Source organism: Puntigrus tetrazona, chromosome 20 (genome assembly GCF_018831695.1).
Source record: "Puntigrus tetrazona isolate hp1 chromosome 20, ASM1883169v1, whole genome shotgun sequence".
NCBI classification, from domain to species: domain Eukaryota; kingdom Metazoa; phylum Chordata; class Actinopteri; order Cypriniformes; family Cyprinidae; genus Puntigrus; species Puntigrus tetrazona.
In genome coordinates, this window is record NC_056718.1 from 13367181 (window position 1) to 13384187 (window position 17007).

General features: G+C 36.8%; 1 protein-coding gene and 3 pseudogenes across 1 annotated transcript; all 4 read left to right on the forward strand.

Annotated features, from left to right (window-relative positions):
• The first annotated feature begins 717 nt into the window (after window positions 1-717).
• On the forward strand, window positions 718-4095 carry LOC122325394 (annotated as a pseudogene).
• A 249-nt stretch (window positions 4096-4344) lies between these two features.
• On the forward strand, window positions 4345-6130 carry LOC122325392 (annotated as a pseudogene).
• A 480-nt stretch (window positions 6131-6610) lies between these two features.
• On the forward strand, window positions 6611-11265 carry LOC122325393 (annotated as a pseudogene).
• A 422-nt stretch (window positions 11266-11687) lies between these two features.
• On the forward strand, window positions 11688-16451 carry LOC122325385 (cytochrome P450 2J3-like). The gene is made up of 9 exons (XM_043220426.1): window positions 11688-11912; window positions 12330-12492; window positions 12583-12732; window positions 12839-12999; window positions 13089-13265; window positions 13353-13494; window positions 13595-13782; window positions 15275-15416; window positions 15734-16451. Exons 1-9 carry the CDS (start codon window positions 11721-11723, stop codon window positions 15907-15909), a joined length of 1491 nt encoding a protein of 496 aa, XP_043076361.1. The 5' UTR covers window positions 11688-11720; the 3' UTR covers window positions 15910-16451.
• Window positions 16452-17007: the final 556 nt, after the last annotated feature.

A 17007-nucleotide genomic window follows, 5' to 3' on the forward strand; every position in this document is an offset into this window, starting at 1 on the left:
TATGTGTGGGGTTTTTATTTTCCTTTTTTTTTTTTTTTACAACCACATAAAATATGATTCAGAGTTTGTGCAAAGGATGACGGGAGGGTTTTAAGGATGCACACACTGAATGCATCCTTCAAAATATGCCCAGTGAAGGCCACAAAACAAAGGCTGCCTTTTGAGGATCCTCCAAATAAAGACAGCTTTAAATGGAAGTCAGTGCCTTGTCTGCAAAGAGATGCAGCTGCCTTCTGTTTTGAAAAGCATCCAAATCCTGATAAAGGTCACCAAGCAGACTCGCAGATCTCATAATGCAGAAGATTACTATATCGGCGTCTATGTGATGCTTGCGAATCCCTTGGAATTACATGGGAAGTGCCGTAAAATGAATCCCAGATGTCGCAAAACGATCCCTGACAGCTGTTACAAAGCAACATAGTAACAATTGTAAACTAAATACTGTTCTGTCAAAATAACAGAGTCCATCCATAACCGTTTAAGGTTCAAGCTCAAGCTCTTCCTATACAAAAGCAATTTATTTAGCTTACTGAGGCGTCTCTTGCATTCGCCCAGAAAGCCTTCACAGCTGTCACGGTCAGGGGTGCTTTTTTGAGCGAGTTTCAGCTGAATGTTGATAGCTCTCTAGGGAGGAGGAGTTATGGCAGATACGGTCTGTGTGCAATCAATACATCATATCATGCAAAATCGTCGTATCAAATAAAGAAGGTTAAGGTTTCACACCTGGACAGAATTTCTGCAACGCAGTAAAAGCTTACCGACAGCTCAAGCACGACGTGAACGCGCAAACAGTAATGGACCTGTTGCACCTTTACGAGTGGATCGATATCAAGACCATTTTGCTATTCTCGCTTGTGTTTTTATTACTGTGTGATTGTATGAAAAATAAAGCGCCAAAAAACTTTCCTCCCGGACCATGGTCTTTACCGATTATAGGAGACCTTCATCGTATTGAACACAAAAAGATTCACCTTCAGATGGAAAAGGTAACGCTAAAGCTGTCGTTATTGCTGACTGTTAAGATATAGCTAATGTTTAGGTCCATAAAACCTTTTATTTTTCAGTTTGCAAAAAAAAATACGGAAATATTTTAAGCATTCGAATTCTCGGACCAAGAACTGTGGTTTTGATCGGGTACAAAACAGTGAGAGATGTGTATCTAGCAGAGGGCGACAACCTGGCTGACCGACCCAAGTTACCCATATTTTATGACATCTTTGGAGACAAAGGTCAGTTAATCAGTATGATAAAATAGCGGTTACCTTTCACCATAATTTGTCAGCTCACTGAACTGACGCAACATCCCAACTTTGCTCCTTTTTTATAAAAATGTGATTTTTACCTTGAACTTTGTAATACACATCTTATTAGACAAAATAAAAGCTATATTTGATAGAATTAAAAATTACACAAAATGTGTTCGCGTTGAATGTCATTGGTCCATCACCAACATCAGAAAATATTAAGGCGTTGACAAATTTGGAATTTCTTTCGCAAAACAAAGTTAATTTTAGTAACCATTTTGTGTTTCCTGTTGATGCTAGATAGAACCTTCTCAAGACATGAAAATCGAAATATGTCAAATAATTTCCTCTGAAACTGGAAGATGTTGTTGACATATCATGGTTGTGATACAGGAAATATTAACATTTAAGATTTAAAATATTCTTAAACTATAAAAACAGAGCCTGTCTGACACACTATGCCAAGGGTCTATTATAGTGTAATTTATTTACTTATTGACAGGTTTAGTTGCTGCTAATGGCTACAGTTGGAAGCAACAGAGGAGATTTGCTCTCTCAACTCTCCGAAACTTTGGATTGGGAAAGAAAAGCTTGGAGCCGTCCATCCATCTTGAATGTCACTTTTTGAATGAGGCCTTTTCAAATGAGAATGGTGTGTACTGATTTTGTTTGTTTGAGTAAACTGAGATTTGTCATTTGAAAAGCATTGAAACTATGTTATCCTAAAAAATATTTGGATTGGTAACTTTTTCAGGCCAGCCCTTTAACCCTCATATAATGCTAAACAACGCTTTTTCAAATGTGATCTGTGTGCTTGTGTTTGATCATCGATTTGAGTACAGCAACGATGACTTCCAGTCTCTGCTGAAGAAAATAAATGTTGGTGTGGCTTTCTGGGGAAGCATTTGGGCTCAGGTAGTTTCCTATTTTCTGTCAAATAGGTTATGCATAAGTGTATGATTCTGTTTAAATTTACATCAAATTTGTATTAAATTTGCTTCTTTAGCTTATGTGCTTAGACTTGCCTTATCTTCAGTAGGTGATAGGCAGGAGTGCTGTTACATCTGTTTTTTCTTTTCCTAGCTTTATAACATGTTCCCGTGGCTCATGCGACGAGTGCCTGGGTCGCACCAGAAAATTATTACTCTGTGGCAAGAGGTGATTGACTTTATTCAAGGCAAGGTGAATGCACACAGAGTGGATTTTGATCCATCACATCCTCGAGACTACATTGACTGCTTCCTCTCTGAGATGGAAAAAGTAAGACCCTTTTTGTGGGGAATGTCAATAAGTGTGCTGATATAGGAATGATCTGGTATGCATTCAAAAATAAGTAGTGCATTACATTGTTCTTGTTTAGCCTGACAATGACACAGTCGCTGGGTTTGATGAGGAGACTTTGTGCTTCAGTACATTGGATCTGTTTATTGGGGGAACTGAGACCACCTCCACCACTCTGTACTGGGGTCTTCTCTACATGATGAAATATCCTGAGATACAGGGTTAAAACTTAAAAGTGATATATACTCACTATACATACATTATACTCCAAATACATGCTTTATATTTTCAGCTAGAGTTCAGGAGGAGATTGATCGTGTTGTGGGAGGTTCACGGCAGCCATCTTTATCTGACAAGGACAGCATGCCCTACACCAACGCTGTTATTCATGAGATTTGGAAATATAGTCCCACTAAATTTGGTCCGGTCTACTGTGAAATAAATTCAGATAGGAAAATACTCTATTCCAAAGGTTGGCATAGTCATTTTGAATGAATGTATCTGACAGATTGTTCATTCACATAAATAGTAAAAAAAAAAAAATTAACGCTGAATAATCTGATTTGTATTTAACCCTCTGTGGGTCTTTGATGGAATATTTTACATTTTGAATTGAAACTGTGTGTGATAGATAGATAGATAGATAGACACATAGGTATAGTGTGACCCTTAAATGAAGACAGTCTAATCTCTAATTTCTTTAGGGCACGGCTGTGATCGGCAGTTTGACATCAGTGCTGTTTGATGAGTCTGAGTGGGAGACGCCTCACTCTTTTAACCCGGGTCACTTCCTGGATGCTGAGGGCAAATTGAGAAAGAGAGATGCCTTTTTACCTTTTTCTCTAGGTATAGATATTATTTGGACAATTTTTATTTTGTAAATGCATGTGTGTTCGTGTTTAATGTTTTGTTTGGGGTTTTTTTGTTTATTTTACACAAAAGGGACATGGTAGCGGAATAATTGTATTTAATTTTTGCTGAGCTTGCAAAAATTGGTGTTTTGCTTCATTTTTGTGTTTTTTTCATTAACAAAAACACTCACTGGGGAACTTTTAGGGGATTTGCATGTTAAAATTAAACCTTTTTTTTTTTCTTCCACACCACAATATTTACCTTTTTTAGAAGTGCATGGCATATACAAGCTATTTTCTTTTTTATCTAATTTCAGGAAAGAGAGTGTGTCCTGGAGAGCAACTGGCACGGATGGAGCTGTTCCTCTTTTTCTCCTCTCTGCTGCAGCGCTTCACTTTCTCTTCACCAGATGGAGTGGAACCCAGCATGGATTACAAAGTGGGGACCACTCGATGCCCCTTACCATATAAATTATGTGCAGTGTTACGCTAAGACAAGCAATTTAAACATAACTATGGATTGTGTATGTGTTTGTGAGACATGTACAGAGGGAATATGTATTTTAGTTACTTTTGACAATTTGTGGGAATGGTCATTGACAGTGATTAAGTGCAACTGTAAAGTGGGTCAGTGGGTTAAGATAAGGACTGGTGTCTCAGAGTTCTGGATTCAAAACCCAAGATTGCCCTTAAAATCAAGCAACTCCAGGGAGATTGTCTTTTGCAAAAATGTGGTGTTAATTGGACAGGAAAAACATGTGACGCATATTGTTTTAATTTGCAATACATTGTATAACTTGATATGATATGTGATCCGATCTGATTAGTTAAGAAAAACATACTTTTGAGGTGCTGTGTGAAATAACGTGTGATTCTGGGAATAAGGTCTGCTCATTTTATTGACTGTCATTTGCAATTTGTTATTCTTTAATATTTTCTGGGGTTTTTTTTTTGTTATATTTCGTATATGCCTGCCTTTTTTGTAGCTGTTGAGTTTTAAGCAGGTAAAAAGCAGCCATGGCAGTATAATATATACAGTATAATCACATTGTTTTGGCAGTGAATATTTTGGGAGGAGTTTTCCTGGAGTGGGTGGTATTTTAAGAACTTAAACTATCGTCGACCCAATCTGACAATACGACCTGATCATGGATCTGCTGCGTGTTTACGAGTGGCTCGACGTCAAGACTATTTTGTTATTTTCTTGTGTTTTTTTTATTGCTGGCTGATTATATGAAAAATAAAGCGCCTGAAAAACTTTCCTCCCGGACCATGGTCTCTGCCGATTATTGGAGACCTTCATCATATTAATCACAACAAGATTCATCTTCAGGTGGCAAAGGTAAATAACCTACAGTATGTAATTGCATTCGTTGTGTCTGTGACGGTAATTCAGAATATAATCTTTAGGAACATGAAAGTGAACGACCATTATTATTTTTATTATACTTTTTCAAAACCATATTTCAAGTTTGCAGAAAAATACGGAGACATTTTAAGCCTTCGATTTCTCGGACCAAGAATTGTTATGTTGAGCGGCTACAAACGAGTTAAGGAGGTGTATCTACAACAAGGTGAAAACCTCGTTGATCGACCCATGCTTCCTATGATTTACGACCTGGCCGAAGACAAAGGTCAGTCTTGTAAATAAAATGTAAAATACTAAATGATTTTTTGCAAATCCACGGACAGCTGTCAAACTTGCGTAAAGGTTTAGACTAGTACTTGTGTCAGAGAGTGAGAAATGAGAGTCTTATTTTGTGTCGTGATCAGGTTTAATTGTTGCCAGTGGGTATAAATGGAAGCATCAGAGGAGATTTGCTCTCTCAACTCTCCGAAACTTTGGACTGGGAAAGAAAAGCCTGGAGCCGTCCATCCATCTTGAATGTACCTTTCTGAATGAGGCCATTTCTGATGAGCACGGTATGAACTGAAGTTTGTGTGGTGAAAGAACTGAAATCAACCTTGTTATCATAAAAACATTTAGAATTGGAAGAACAATGTGATTTATTTGGTCATTATAACATTTACAGGTAAACCCTTTAACCCTCAAATCCTGCTGAACAACGCTGTCTCAAATGTCATCTGCTTGTGTTTGATTGTGTTTGGCAACGATGACTTCCAGTCTCTGCTGAAGAAAATGATGTTCCAGACTCTGTTGAAGAACATCAAGAGGCTATGTTTCTGTCAAATGGATGTTTAAGTGTATGAAACTGTTTAAATTTACATCAAATTTGTATTAAATTTGCTTCTTTGCTTATCTTTAGACTGCCTTATCTGCAGTAGGTGAAGGCAGGAGTGCTGTTACATCTCTTTTTCTTATTTTTATAGCTTTATAACATGTTCCCGTGGCTCATGCGGCGAGTGCCTGGGTCGCACAAGAAAATTATTACTCTGTGGCAGAAAGTGATTGACTTTATTCGAGGCAAGTGAATGCACACAGAGTGGATTATGATCCATCACATCCTCGAGACTACATTGACTGCTTCCTCGCTGAAATGGAAAAAGTAAGACCTATTTTGTGGGAATCAAAAATAAGTGTGCTGATATAGTAATGATAATGTATGCATTGAAATGAATAAGAATTGCATTCATTGTTGTTGCTTAGCCTAAACAATGACACAGTCGCTGGGTTTGATGTGGAGACTTTGTGCTTCAGTACTCTGGATCTGTTTGAAGGGAACTGAGACCACCTCCACCACTCTGTACTGGGGTCTTCTCTACATGATGAAATATCCTGAGATACAGGGTTAAAACTGAGAAAGTGATATATACATATACATACATTATACTCCAAATACATGACTTTATATTTTCAGCCAAAGTTCAGGAGGAGATTGATCGTGTTGTGGGAGGTTCACGGCAGCCATCTTTATCTGACAAGGACAGCATGCCCTACACCAACGCTGTTATTCATGAGATACAGAAATATAGTTGGAAATTTGGTCGGTCTACTGTGAAATAAATTCAGATAGGAAAATACTCTATTCCAAAGGTTGGCATAGTCATTTTGAAGATGTATCTGACAGATTGTTCACATACATAAATAGTAAAAAAAAAAAAAAAAAAAATTAGCTGAATAATCTGATTTGTATTTAACCCTCTGTGGGTATTTGATGGAATATTTTACATTTTGAATTGAAACTGTGTGTGATAGATAGATAGATAGATAGACACATAGGTATAGTTTGATTAAATGAAGACAGTCTAATCTCTAATTTCTTTCGACACGGCTGTGATCGGCAGTTTGACATCAGTGCTGTTTGATGAGTCTGAGTGGGAGACGCCTCACTCTTTTAACCCGGGTCACTTCCTGGATGCTGAGGGCAAATTGAGAAAGAGAGATGCCTTTTACCTTTTTCTCTAGGTATAGATATTATTTGGACAATTTCTATTTTGTAAATGCATGTGTGTTCGTGTTTAATGTTTTGTTTTGGTTTTTTTTTTTGTTTATTTTACACAAAAGGGACATGGTAGCGGAATAATTGTATTTAATTTTTGCTGAGCTTGCAAAAATTGGTGTTTTGCTTCATTTTTGTGTTTTTTTCATTAACAAAAACACTCACTGGGGAACTTTTAGGGGATTTGCATGTTAAAATTAAACCTTTTTTTTTTTCTTCCACACCACAATATTTACCTTTTTAGAAGTGCATGGCATATACAAGCTATTTTCTTTTTATCTAATTTCAGGAAAGAGAGTGTGTCCTGGAGAGCAACTGGCACGGATGGAGCTGTTCCTCTTTTTCTCCTCTCTGCTGCAGCGCTTCACTTTCTCTTCACCTGATGGAGTGGAACCCAGCATGGATTACAGACTGGGGACTACTCGATGCCCCTTACCATATAAATTATGTGCAGTGTTACGCTAAGACAAGCAATTTAAACATAACTATGGATTGTGTATGTGTTTGTGAGACATGTACAGAGGGAATATGTATTTTAGTTACTTTTGACAATTTGTGGGAATGGTCATTGACAGTGATTAAGTGCAACTGTAAAGTGGGTCAGTGGGTTAAGATAAGGACTGGTGTCTCAGAGTTCTGGATTCAAAACCCAAGATTGCCCTTAAAATCAAGCAACTCCAGGGAGATTGTCTTTTTGCAAAAATGTGGTGTTAATTGGACAGGAAAAACATGTAGCGCATATTGTTTTAATTTGCAATACATTGTATAACTTGATATGATATGTGATCCGATCTGATTAGTTAAGAAAAAACATACTTTTGAGGTGCTGTGTGAAATAACGTGTGATTCTGGGAATAAGGTCTGCTCATTTTATTGACTGTCATTTGCAATTTGTTATTCTTTAATATTTTCTGGGGTTTTTTTGTTATATTTCGTATATGCCTGCCCTTTTTTGTAGCTGTTGAGTTTTAAGCAGGTAAAAAGCAGCCATGGCAGTATAATATATACAGTATAATCACATTGTTTTGGCAGTGAATATTTTGGGAGGAGTTTTCCTGGAGTGGGTGGTATTTTAAGAACTTAAACTATCGTCGACCCAATCTGACAATACGACCTGATCATGGATCTGCTGCGTGTTTACGAGTGGCTCGACGTCAAGACTATTTTGTTATTTTCTTGTGTTTTTTTATTGCTGGCTGATTATATGAAAAATAAAGCGCCGAAAAACTTTCCTCCCGGACCATGGTCTCTGCCGATTATTGGAGACCTTCATCATATTAATCACAACAAGATTCATCTTCAGGTGGCAAAGGTAAATAACCTACAGTATGTAATTGCATTCGTTGTGTCTGTGACGGTAATTCAGAATATAATCTTTAGGAACATGAAAGTGAACGACCATTATTATTTTTATTATACTTTTTCAAAACCATATTTCAAGTTTGCAGAAAAATACGGAGACATTTTAAGCCTTCGATTTCTCGGACCAAGAATTGTTATGTTGAGCGGCTACAAACGAGTTAAGGAGGTGTATCTACAACAAGGTGAAAACCTCGTTGATCGACCCATGCTTCCTATGATTTACGACCTGGCGAAGACAAAGGTCAGTCTTGTAAATAAAATGTAAAATACTAAATGATTTTTGCAATATCCACGGACAGCTGTCAAACTTGCGTAAAGGTTTAGACTAGTACTTGTGTCAGAGAGTGAGAAATGAGAGTCTTATTTTGTGTCGTGATCAGGTTTAATTGTTGCCAGTGGGTATAAATGGAAGCATCAGAGGAGATTTGCTCTCTCAACTCTCGAAACTTTGGACTGGGGAAAAAAGCCTGGAGCCGTCCATCCATCTTGAATGTACCTTTCTGAATGAGGCCATTTCTGATGAGCACGGTATGAACTGAAGTTTGTGTGGTGAAAAGAACTGAAATCAACCTTGTTATCATAAAAACATTTAGAATTGGAAGAACAATGTGATTTATTCAACAGTCATTATAACATTTACAGGTAAACCCTTTGACCTCAAATCCTGTTGAACAACGCTGTCTCAAATGTCATCTGTGTGCTTGTGTTTGGCAATCGATTTGAGTACAGCGACAATGACTTCCAGACTCTGTTGAAGAACATCAATGAGGCTATGTTTCTGGATGGACGTTTCTGGGCTCAAGTAAACATTTTCACATTTTAAAAAGTTAATTGTGCTCTCTTTAAGCTCTTTATTGCTCAGCTGAAGCCTGTTTTTCTCTTTTTCTTATTTTTATAGCTGTATAACATGTTCCCGTGGCTCATGCGGCGAGTGCCTGGACCACACAACAAATCTTTTACTCTGTGGCAGAAAGTGATTGACTTTGTTCGAGAGAAAGTGAATGCACACAGAGTGGATTATGATCCATCAAATCCTCGAGACTACATTGACTGCTTCCTCGCTGAAATGGAAAAAGTAAGACCTATTCTTAAGGTCAAAAATTGGGCGCACCAGTAATAATAATGTATTGCTATTGAAATGAATGAATTCCCTCTCATTCATGTTGCTTAGCTTAAAGACGACACAGCCGCTGGGTTTGATGTGGAGAACTTGTGCATCTGTGCTCTGGATCTGTTTGTAGCGGGAACTGAGACCACCTCCACCACTCTGTACTGGGGTCTTCTCTACATGATAAAATATCCTGAGATACAGGGTGAGAGATTGAGAAATTGCATGTACATATAAATAAAAACTTCTGTCATGACTTTCTTTATTTTCAGCCAAAGTCCAGGAGGAGATTGATCGTGTTGTGGGAGGGTCACGGCAGCCATCTTTATCTGACAAGGACAGCATGCCCTACACCAACGCTGTTATTCACGAGATACAGAGATTTGGAAATATCGCCCCATTAAATTTGCCCGGGCTACTGTGGAAGATTCTCAGATAGGAACATACTCTATTCCAAAGGTACAATAGGACTAGTAGGTGTAGAACTCTGTATATTTAGTCATTTCTTGTTCAGGTAAGCATTTTGATTTGTTTTGATTTAGAGCACGGCTGTGATCGGCAGTTTGACATCAGTGCTGTTTGATGAGTCTGAGTGGGAGACGCCTCACTCTTTTAACCGGGTCACTTCCTGGATGCTGAGGGCAAATTGAGAAAGAGAGATGCCTTTTACCTTTTTCTCTAGGTATAGATATTATTTGGACAATTTTTATTTTGTAAATGCATGTGTGTTCGTGTTTAATGTTTTGTTTGGGGTTTTTTTGTTTATTTTACACAAAAGGGACATGGTAGCGGAATAATTGTATTTAATTTTTGCTGAGCTTGCAAAAATTGGTGTTTTGCTTCATTTTTGTGTTTTTTTCATTAACAAAAACACTCACTGGGGAACTTTTAGGGGATTTGCATGTTAAAATTAAACCTTTTTTTTTTTCTTCCACACCACAATATTTACCTTTTTTAGAAGTGCATGGCATATACAAGCTATTTTCTTTTTTATCTAATTTCAGGAAAGAGAGTGTGTCCTGGAGAGCAACTGGCACGGATGGAGCTGTTCCTCTTTTTCTCCTCTCTGCTGCAGCGCTTCACTTTCTCTTCACCTGATGGAGTGGAACCCAGCATGGATTACAGACTGGGGACTACTCGATGCCCCTTACCATATAAATTATGTGCAGTGTTACGCTAAGACAAGCAAGTAACAAATACGTGACTCATTTGTGTGTGTTTTATGAGCCATGTGCAAAGAATGTATTCTTTTTTCTTTTTTTTTTTTTTTTTTTTTTACAAATGTTGTGTTTAACCTAATAAAAAGCAGTCTTTAATTTCTGGACAAAACTAACACTTTAATTCACAGAGCTATTCTTCATTCGTATCTAATGATATTATAAAAAGCCTATAATAAATGAAGGTCTTAAAAGCATAAAAAGGTTTTTAAAAAATTCCTTCTACCACATATTAAGTCCTCTAAATATCCTAATTATTTTATAAAATCATGGCATTAAAAGTGGATTGTATTGCATGTATCCTTATTTTCTAATACAAATATAATTAATGAAAGAGGAGAAATAAGAGTTAATATTTTGTAACTTTTTTTTGCTTTTCAAGTTAATATTTCTTAAATTTAAGGTTCTCTAGACATTTGCAGGAAACAAAATACTGAGGAAGAATTCTACTTTTTTGGTAAAATGCACAATAGATATCTGTTAGACCTCTTTGAAAAGTCTTACATTGAACAACCCAGCAAAACCTCTGAAATAATAGGAAATAAAACGGTAAATTCACTGATAATATAAATATACCCCTTCTGAACAAATTACATTTCAGTAATCACTAATAGGCTATAATTTATGTAAAGTTGAAATGTATTAAGCATATAGTACAAACAGAAATATATGTAATTATTATTTGTAAAATAAGTAAATTATCATATATTGTGTGTATCTGAATTGGTTAAAAGATTATGTAAATTCAGGTATTGTGTAAATATGACGTGAAAATGTAATGAATTATTGGTAGCATGGGTCGATTTTTTGTGCGAAAAAATCTAATGCTTAAAATGTCTCTATATCTTTCTGCAAACTGAAAATATGGCACATATTTTACAACTCAAATATAGTCTACTACAAAAATACAGTTACAGTCATTTTCATGAAACTATTGGTGTACTTTATGTACAGCAGGGGAGAAATTTCACCTGTTGTAACTTGGTTTTGTAAATAGGAATGTACTACAATCTTTGGAACATTAAAAAACCCTTCTGGTGAATTACATTTAATCTGCACACTAGGAACATGTATGAACAGCATTTGGATACTTACAGTGTGTATATATATGCATATATATATATCTGTTATTTTAAATGTTAAAAGTCACTTTAATTAAAATACATTAGACGTTTAATCCGCTTGATGGAATTGTCAGCCGGTCCCTTACTCCACGATAGCTTTGAACCCTGCCAACAGTCCACAAAATATTCACCATGGACCTGCTGCGTGTTTACGAGTGGATCGATGTCAAGACTACTTTAATATTTTTGTGTGTGTTTTTACTGTTGAGTGATTATGTGAGAAATAAAGCTCCGAAGAACTTTCCTCCTGGACCGTGGTCTTTACCGATTATTGGACACCTTCATCATATCGATCATGCGAAGATTCATCTTCAGCTGGTAAAGGTAAGTCAAGTCAAGTGGCTTTTTATTGTCATTTCAACTACATATAGCTGTGCAGTACGTAGTGAAATGAGACAACGTTTCTCCAGGACCTGGTGCTACATGAAGTCACACAACAAAATACACAATACAAAAGAACTCCCATACTGAGCTAAGACAGTGTCTTATCCACATAAAGTGCAAAGTGTGCAGACTAGTGCAAACAGCAGGGGAGTAGAGTGCAAACCCAGTGTACAAACTAGTACAAAACAGAGCAAGGCAAAGACATAATCAGTGCAAGAACACAAAATACAAACAACAATAAATATGAAGCGCGCTTTGTATTCTTGTTTTGATGTGTAAGTGTGAAACACTGTGAAGATGAAAGTGTAGGGTAAACTTTTTGTCTTATATGTGCTTATTTTCGAATCATATTTTCAGTTTGCAGAAAAATATGGAGACGTTTTAAGCATTCGATTTTTCGGACTAAGAATTGTTATGCTGAACGGGTACAAAAGAGTGAAGGAAATGTATGTCCAACAAGGAGACAACCTCGTAGATCGACCCATGTTACCAATTTTTTATGACATCTTTGGAGACAAAGGTCGGTTTTGAAAAATCTAAATACTGGTTTTAATATAAGAGAGAATAGGAACATCTTAATTGTTCTCTGGTTGAAATGTGTTGTAAACAGGTTTAGGTAGCTCCAGTGGGTATAAATGGAAGCATCAGAGGAGATTTGCTCTCTCAACTCTAAGGAACTTTGGACTGGGAAAGAAAAGCCTGGAGCCGTCCATCCATCTTGAATGTACCTTTCTGAATGAGGCTCTTTCAAATGAATATGGTATGGACAAAATTTCTTGGAATTAAAAGAACTGAAACTAACTTTATCATTCTGCAAGCACAACCATGGTGTGATTGTGTCACAGTTATTATGGCAACATTTTCAGGTCGAGCCTTTGATCCTCGCTTTCTGCTGAACAACTCAATATCAAATGTGATCTGTGTGCTTGTGTTTGGTCATCGATTTGAATACAGCGACAATGACTTCCAGTCTTTGCTGAACAACATCAATGAGGCTATGTATCTGGAGGGAAGCATGTGTGTTCAAGTAATCCATGCATTTGCAGCATTTTGGCTTAAATTTTGCTCTGTTTATCATCTTTACTGCTCATCTACTCATCTACCTTTTTTCTTTAGGTGTATAACATGTTCCCGTGGCTCATGCGGCAGGTGCCTGGATCACACAAGAAAATGTTTGCTTTATGGCAAGAGGTGATTGACTTTGTTCAAGAGAAAGTGAATGTGCACAGAGTAGATTATGATCCATTAAATCCTCGAGACTACATTGACTGCTTCCTCGCTGAGATGGAAAACGTAAGACCTATTCTTAGGGGGTTATTAGTAAGTAGAATGCTCTGGTAATATTAATGTTACTGATTTATTCATATAAATGTTGTTTAGCTTAAAGACGACACAGTCGCTGGGTTTGATGTGGAGAACTTGTGCATCTGTGCTCTGGATCTGTTTGTGGCGGGAACTGAGACCACCTCCACCACTCTGTACTGGGGTCTTCTCTACATGATAAAATATCCTGAGATACAGGGTGAGAGATGATTATGAGATTTGCAATCACATGCACATAAAACGTAACAGGTTCACACTCTCACTTTTGTCTTGGGCTATCTCTACTTTAATATCTTCAGCCAAAGTCCAGGAGGAGATTGATCGTGTTGTGGGAGGTTCACGGCAGCCATCTTTATCAGACAGAGACACCATGCCCTACACCAACGCTGTTATTCACGAGATACAGAGATTTGGAAATATCGTCCCATTAAATTTGCCCCGAGCTACTGTGGAAGATTCTCAGATAGGAACATACTCTATTCCAAAGGTACAATAGGACTAGTAGGTGTAGAAAACTGTATGTTTATGGATATTTGAACAATTTAGTGTTTAGCTCCAACCTGTGCCAACACAGGACAATATTGAGGCCTTTATATATATATATATCCATAATCGAGTTGATAATATAATGTGAAACCTATGAAAATGGTTTTAAAAAGCATGTGGTGTCATAGTTTCATCACTTTAAAGTGTCACAGTGTCTTTTTAATGCGTGGAAAGATGGCATGAAGTGACTCAAGGTTAGTTGCACTGAAATGGATAAACACACATACAACTCCCGATTGGGTGAAGTTTGTGGGATGTTTTCCACAGAATGATAAGAGCAAAACATTAATTTAACATTTTTTATTATTTTGCACTTGGTATTTTAACTTAAGTGCTGCGAGCCATGCATACAGTGCCAAATATGGACAGATTTTCTGCTACATGAAACATTTTTGCTTATAGGAAATTTTGCTTATAGCCATTATTGTAGAAGCCAACAACACACAGCTTATTTCACATTTTTGTATTTAGTTACACTGAAAAAGTTCTAATTCATTCATGCTTTTTTACCCCATTTTAACATGGATTTCTATGGAGACGGTAGACAAGATCAAACAAACAAGTATATATATATATATATGTGACTATATGTGATTTTGTTGAAAAGTTTTTTTTTTTAATTTGGTTTTGTTGGTTTCTTAAAAAAATATTTAAAGATCAAAAGTTCACAAATACAGGTTTATTTTCACTACCTTTGCTGATCATTTTCATAGGATGCCAGTATAATTCTTAGTATGACTCTCTCTGTCTCTCACACTTTATGTATGGCATAATAAATAATGATTTATGCAAGAATTCCTTACAAATAGATTTATAGGCATTCCTTTTGTTTTATTTGACACCAGATGTGTATATACCTTGCTTGCTTAAAAAAAATCTCTTCTTCAGTAACATTTTTTGTTTGCTTTATTGCAGTCTTTTTTCCACTGCTATTGTTTTCCTAGGATTTGCTTCTCAGTTACATGCAATTTAAAGCTTTTCTTGGTTCATGCCATTTTTTGTAGGCAACAAGTGTGTTCAGCGGCGCACCGTGAGAGCGAATCGAAAGCATAAGGAGTTAGTATTCTGTATTTAAATAAATATAGGAGCTGGCTTAAAGGTGGGAGTATGTATCGAGTCAGGCCGAGTAGCAAAACAAACTTGCAGCCAATCAGCAGTAAGGGTCTAGTTGTGATATGGAGCGACAGAAAGTTACCAAAGACAAAAATGTCTGTGGAACAACAGAAGAATTAGGACCCGTGTAAATATCAGATCAGCTTTCTAGCACTGGAGATAACTCAAGGAGTTAAGATTGGCTACCAGAAATCACTTAACCTACCTTCTAGAATAGTTGATTTTCATGATTTTAGTTTTCTCTCTGGAAAACAACACCTCTATGACTCATTGACAGACTAAAGCTGTTACATTGCTACTAGTCCTTTTTGTTTCTTTAGGGCACGGCTGTGATCGGCAGTTTGACATCAGTGCTGTTTGATGAGTCTGAGTGGGAGACGCCTCACTCTTTTAACCCGGGTCACTTCCTGGATGCAGAGGGCAAATTCAGGAAGAGAGACGCCTTTTTACCTTTTTCTCTAGGTATACAAAACTGATAAATCAGCTTGTACATTTTGACAACTTTTATTGTTCTGCTGCAGACAGCCCTACAAGCACTACAATAAAATGTTAAAGTGTATGGAGCACCAAAAGAGACATGAGCATTTGCTTGCATGAGCATTGAAATGTAGTTTTCCTCCAGTCATATTTTTTCGAACCCAATGTCTATTTAGGGGCTCAGTAGAAACTTGTTTAATGGGAAATTAACATATTAAAATATTTTATATCGGAATACAACTATTTCCCTATTTACTTTGCAGAATTGCAAGTCATACACAAGGTATTTTCTCTGCTTTTAGGAAAGAGAGTGTGTCCTGGAGAGCAACTGGCACGGATGGAGCTGTTCCTCTTTTTCTCCTCTCTGCTGCAGCGCTTCACTTTCTCTTCACCAGATGGAGTGGAGCCCAGCATGGATTACAAAGTGGGGACCACTCGATGCCCCTTACCATATAAATTATGTGCAATATCACGTTAAGTCAGAGTTGTCCAAATTGAATCCTGGAGGGCCAGTGTCCTGCAGAGTTTAGCTCCAACTTTTGACTGAAAATACCTGCCTGAAAGTTTCCAGTATGCGAAGCTGCCTTCACGCCATTTTATGATTGCAAGATAACAACATGTGACATCCTACTTGATTTAAATTATGTGTTTCTATAGCAACACTGAACTTAAAACTTAGAATTGAGACTTGAACCAGTGAAAGATTACTGTTTTGGTACTTTATCTCTCTCTCTCTCTCTCTCTCTCTCTCTCTCTCTCTCTCTCTCTATATATATATATATATATATATATATATATATATATATAATGCACATTCTGCAAATAAACAATGTATTATTGTGACATCACAAAGAGGCACAAAATTATTTTCATCATCAACAACTTGTGGAATGACCTGCCCAACTCTATACGAGAAGCTGGGTCCTTAGCCATCTTCAAGAAACGGAAACACTAGCGTCATCTATTCTAATTATATTTTCTATTGTTTTCTCTTTGTTTATTAAAAAAAGCACACCCTTAGCCCTCTGCATATTTATTCTGTTAGTTTCTTTTAAAAAAACTCAAGCTAACTTTTCTATGTGTTTGTATATTGCTGCTCTTTTATTGGTTTTGATTGCTTCTATTATCCTCATTTGTAAGTTTTTCGCATGAAACGTCATAAAACGTAACACACACGTATATGAAAAATAGAATATTGGCATTTACTTTGAATGTTATATTATTTAGCAAAATATGGAATAATACAATGATGTAATATCTAAAAAAAAAAGGGTGACACTAAAATATATTCTTTACATTCCAAGGGTGGTGAATTTAAGCCGGAGAGAGCCGCAGTTTTGCTTCAACCCTAATCAAACACATTCTGAGCTAGACAAGGTTTAAAAGGTTATTACCAATCTACAGAAATTCTACAGCAGTGTTTCCTGGAGGCACACCAACAGTGCACGTTAAGGATGTCTCCTTTATCTGATCAATATATTTATTTCTAGTCCTGAAGTCTCTAACGGGCTGAAGGTGTGAATGATTAGGAAACGTTGGAAAATGTATAGTGTTGCTAGGAAAAAACTAGGGTTAG

Bases quoted from the DNA above. Each gene is read 5' to 3' on its own strand.
- LOC122325385 (XM_043220426.1), top strand. From the start codon at position 11,721: ATGGACCTGCTGCGTGTTTACGAGTGGATCGATGTCAAGACTACTTTA. The intron at 11,913-12,329 runs GTAAGTCAAGTC...TCATATTTTCAG, and splicing joins TTCATCTTCAGCTGGTAAAG to TTTGCAGAAAAATATGGAGA. The intron at 13,495-13,594 runs GTGAGAGATGAT...TAATATCTTCAG, and splicing joins AAAATATCCTGAGATACAGG to CCAAAGTCCAGGAGGAGATT.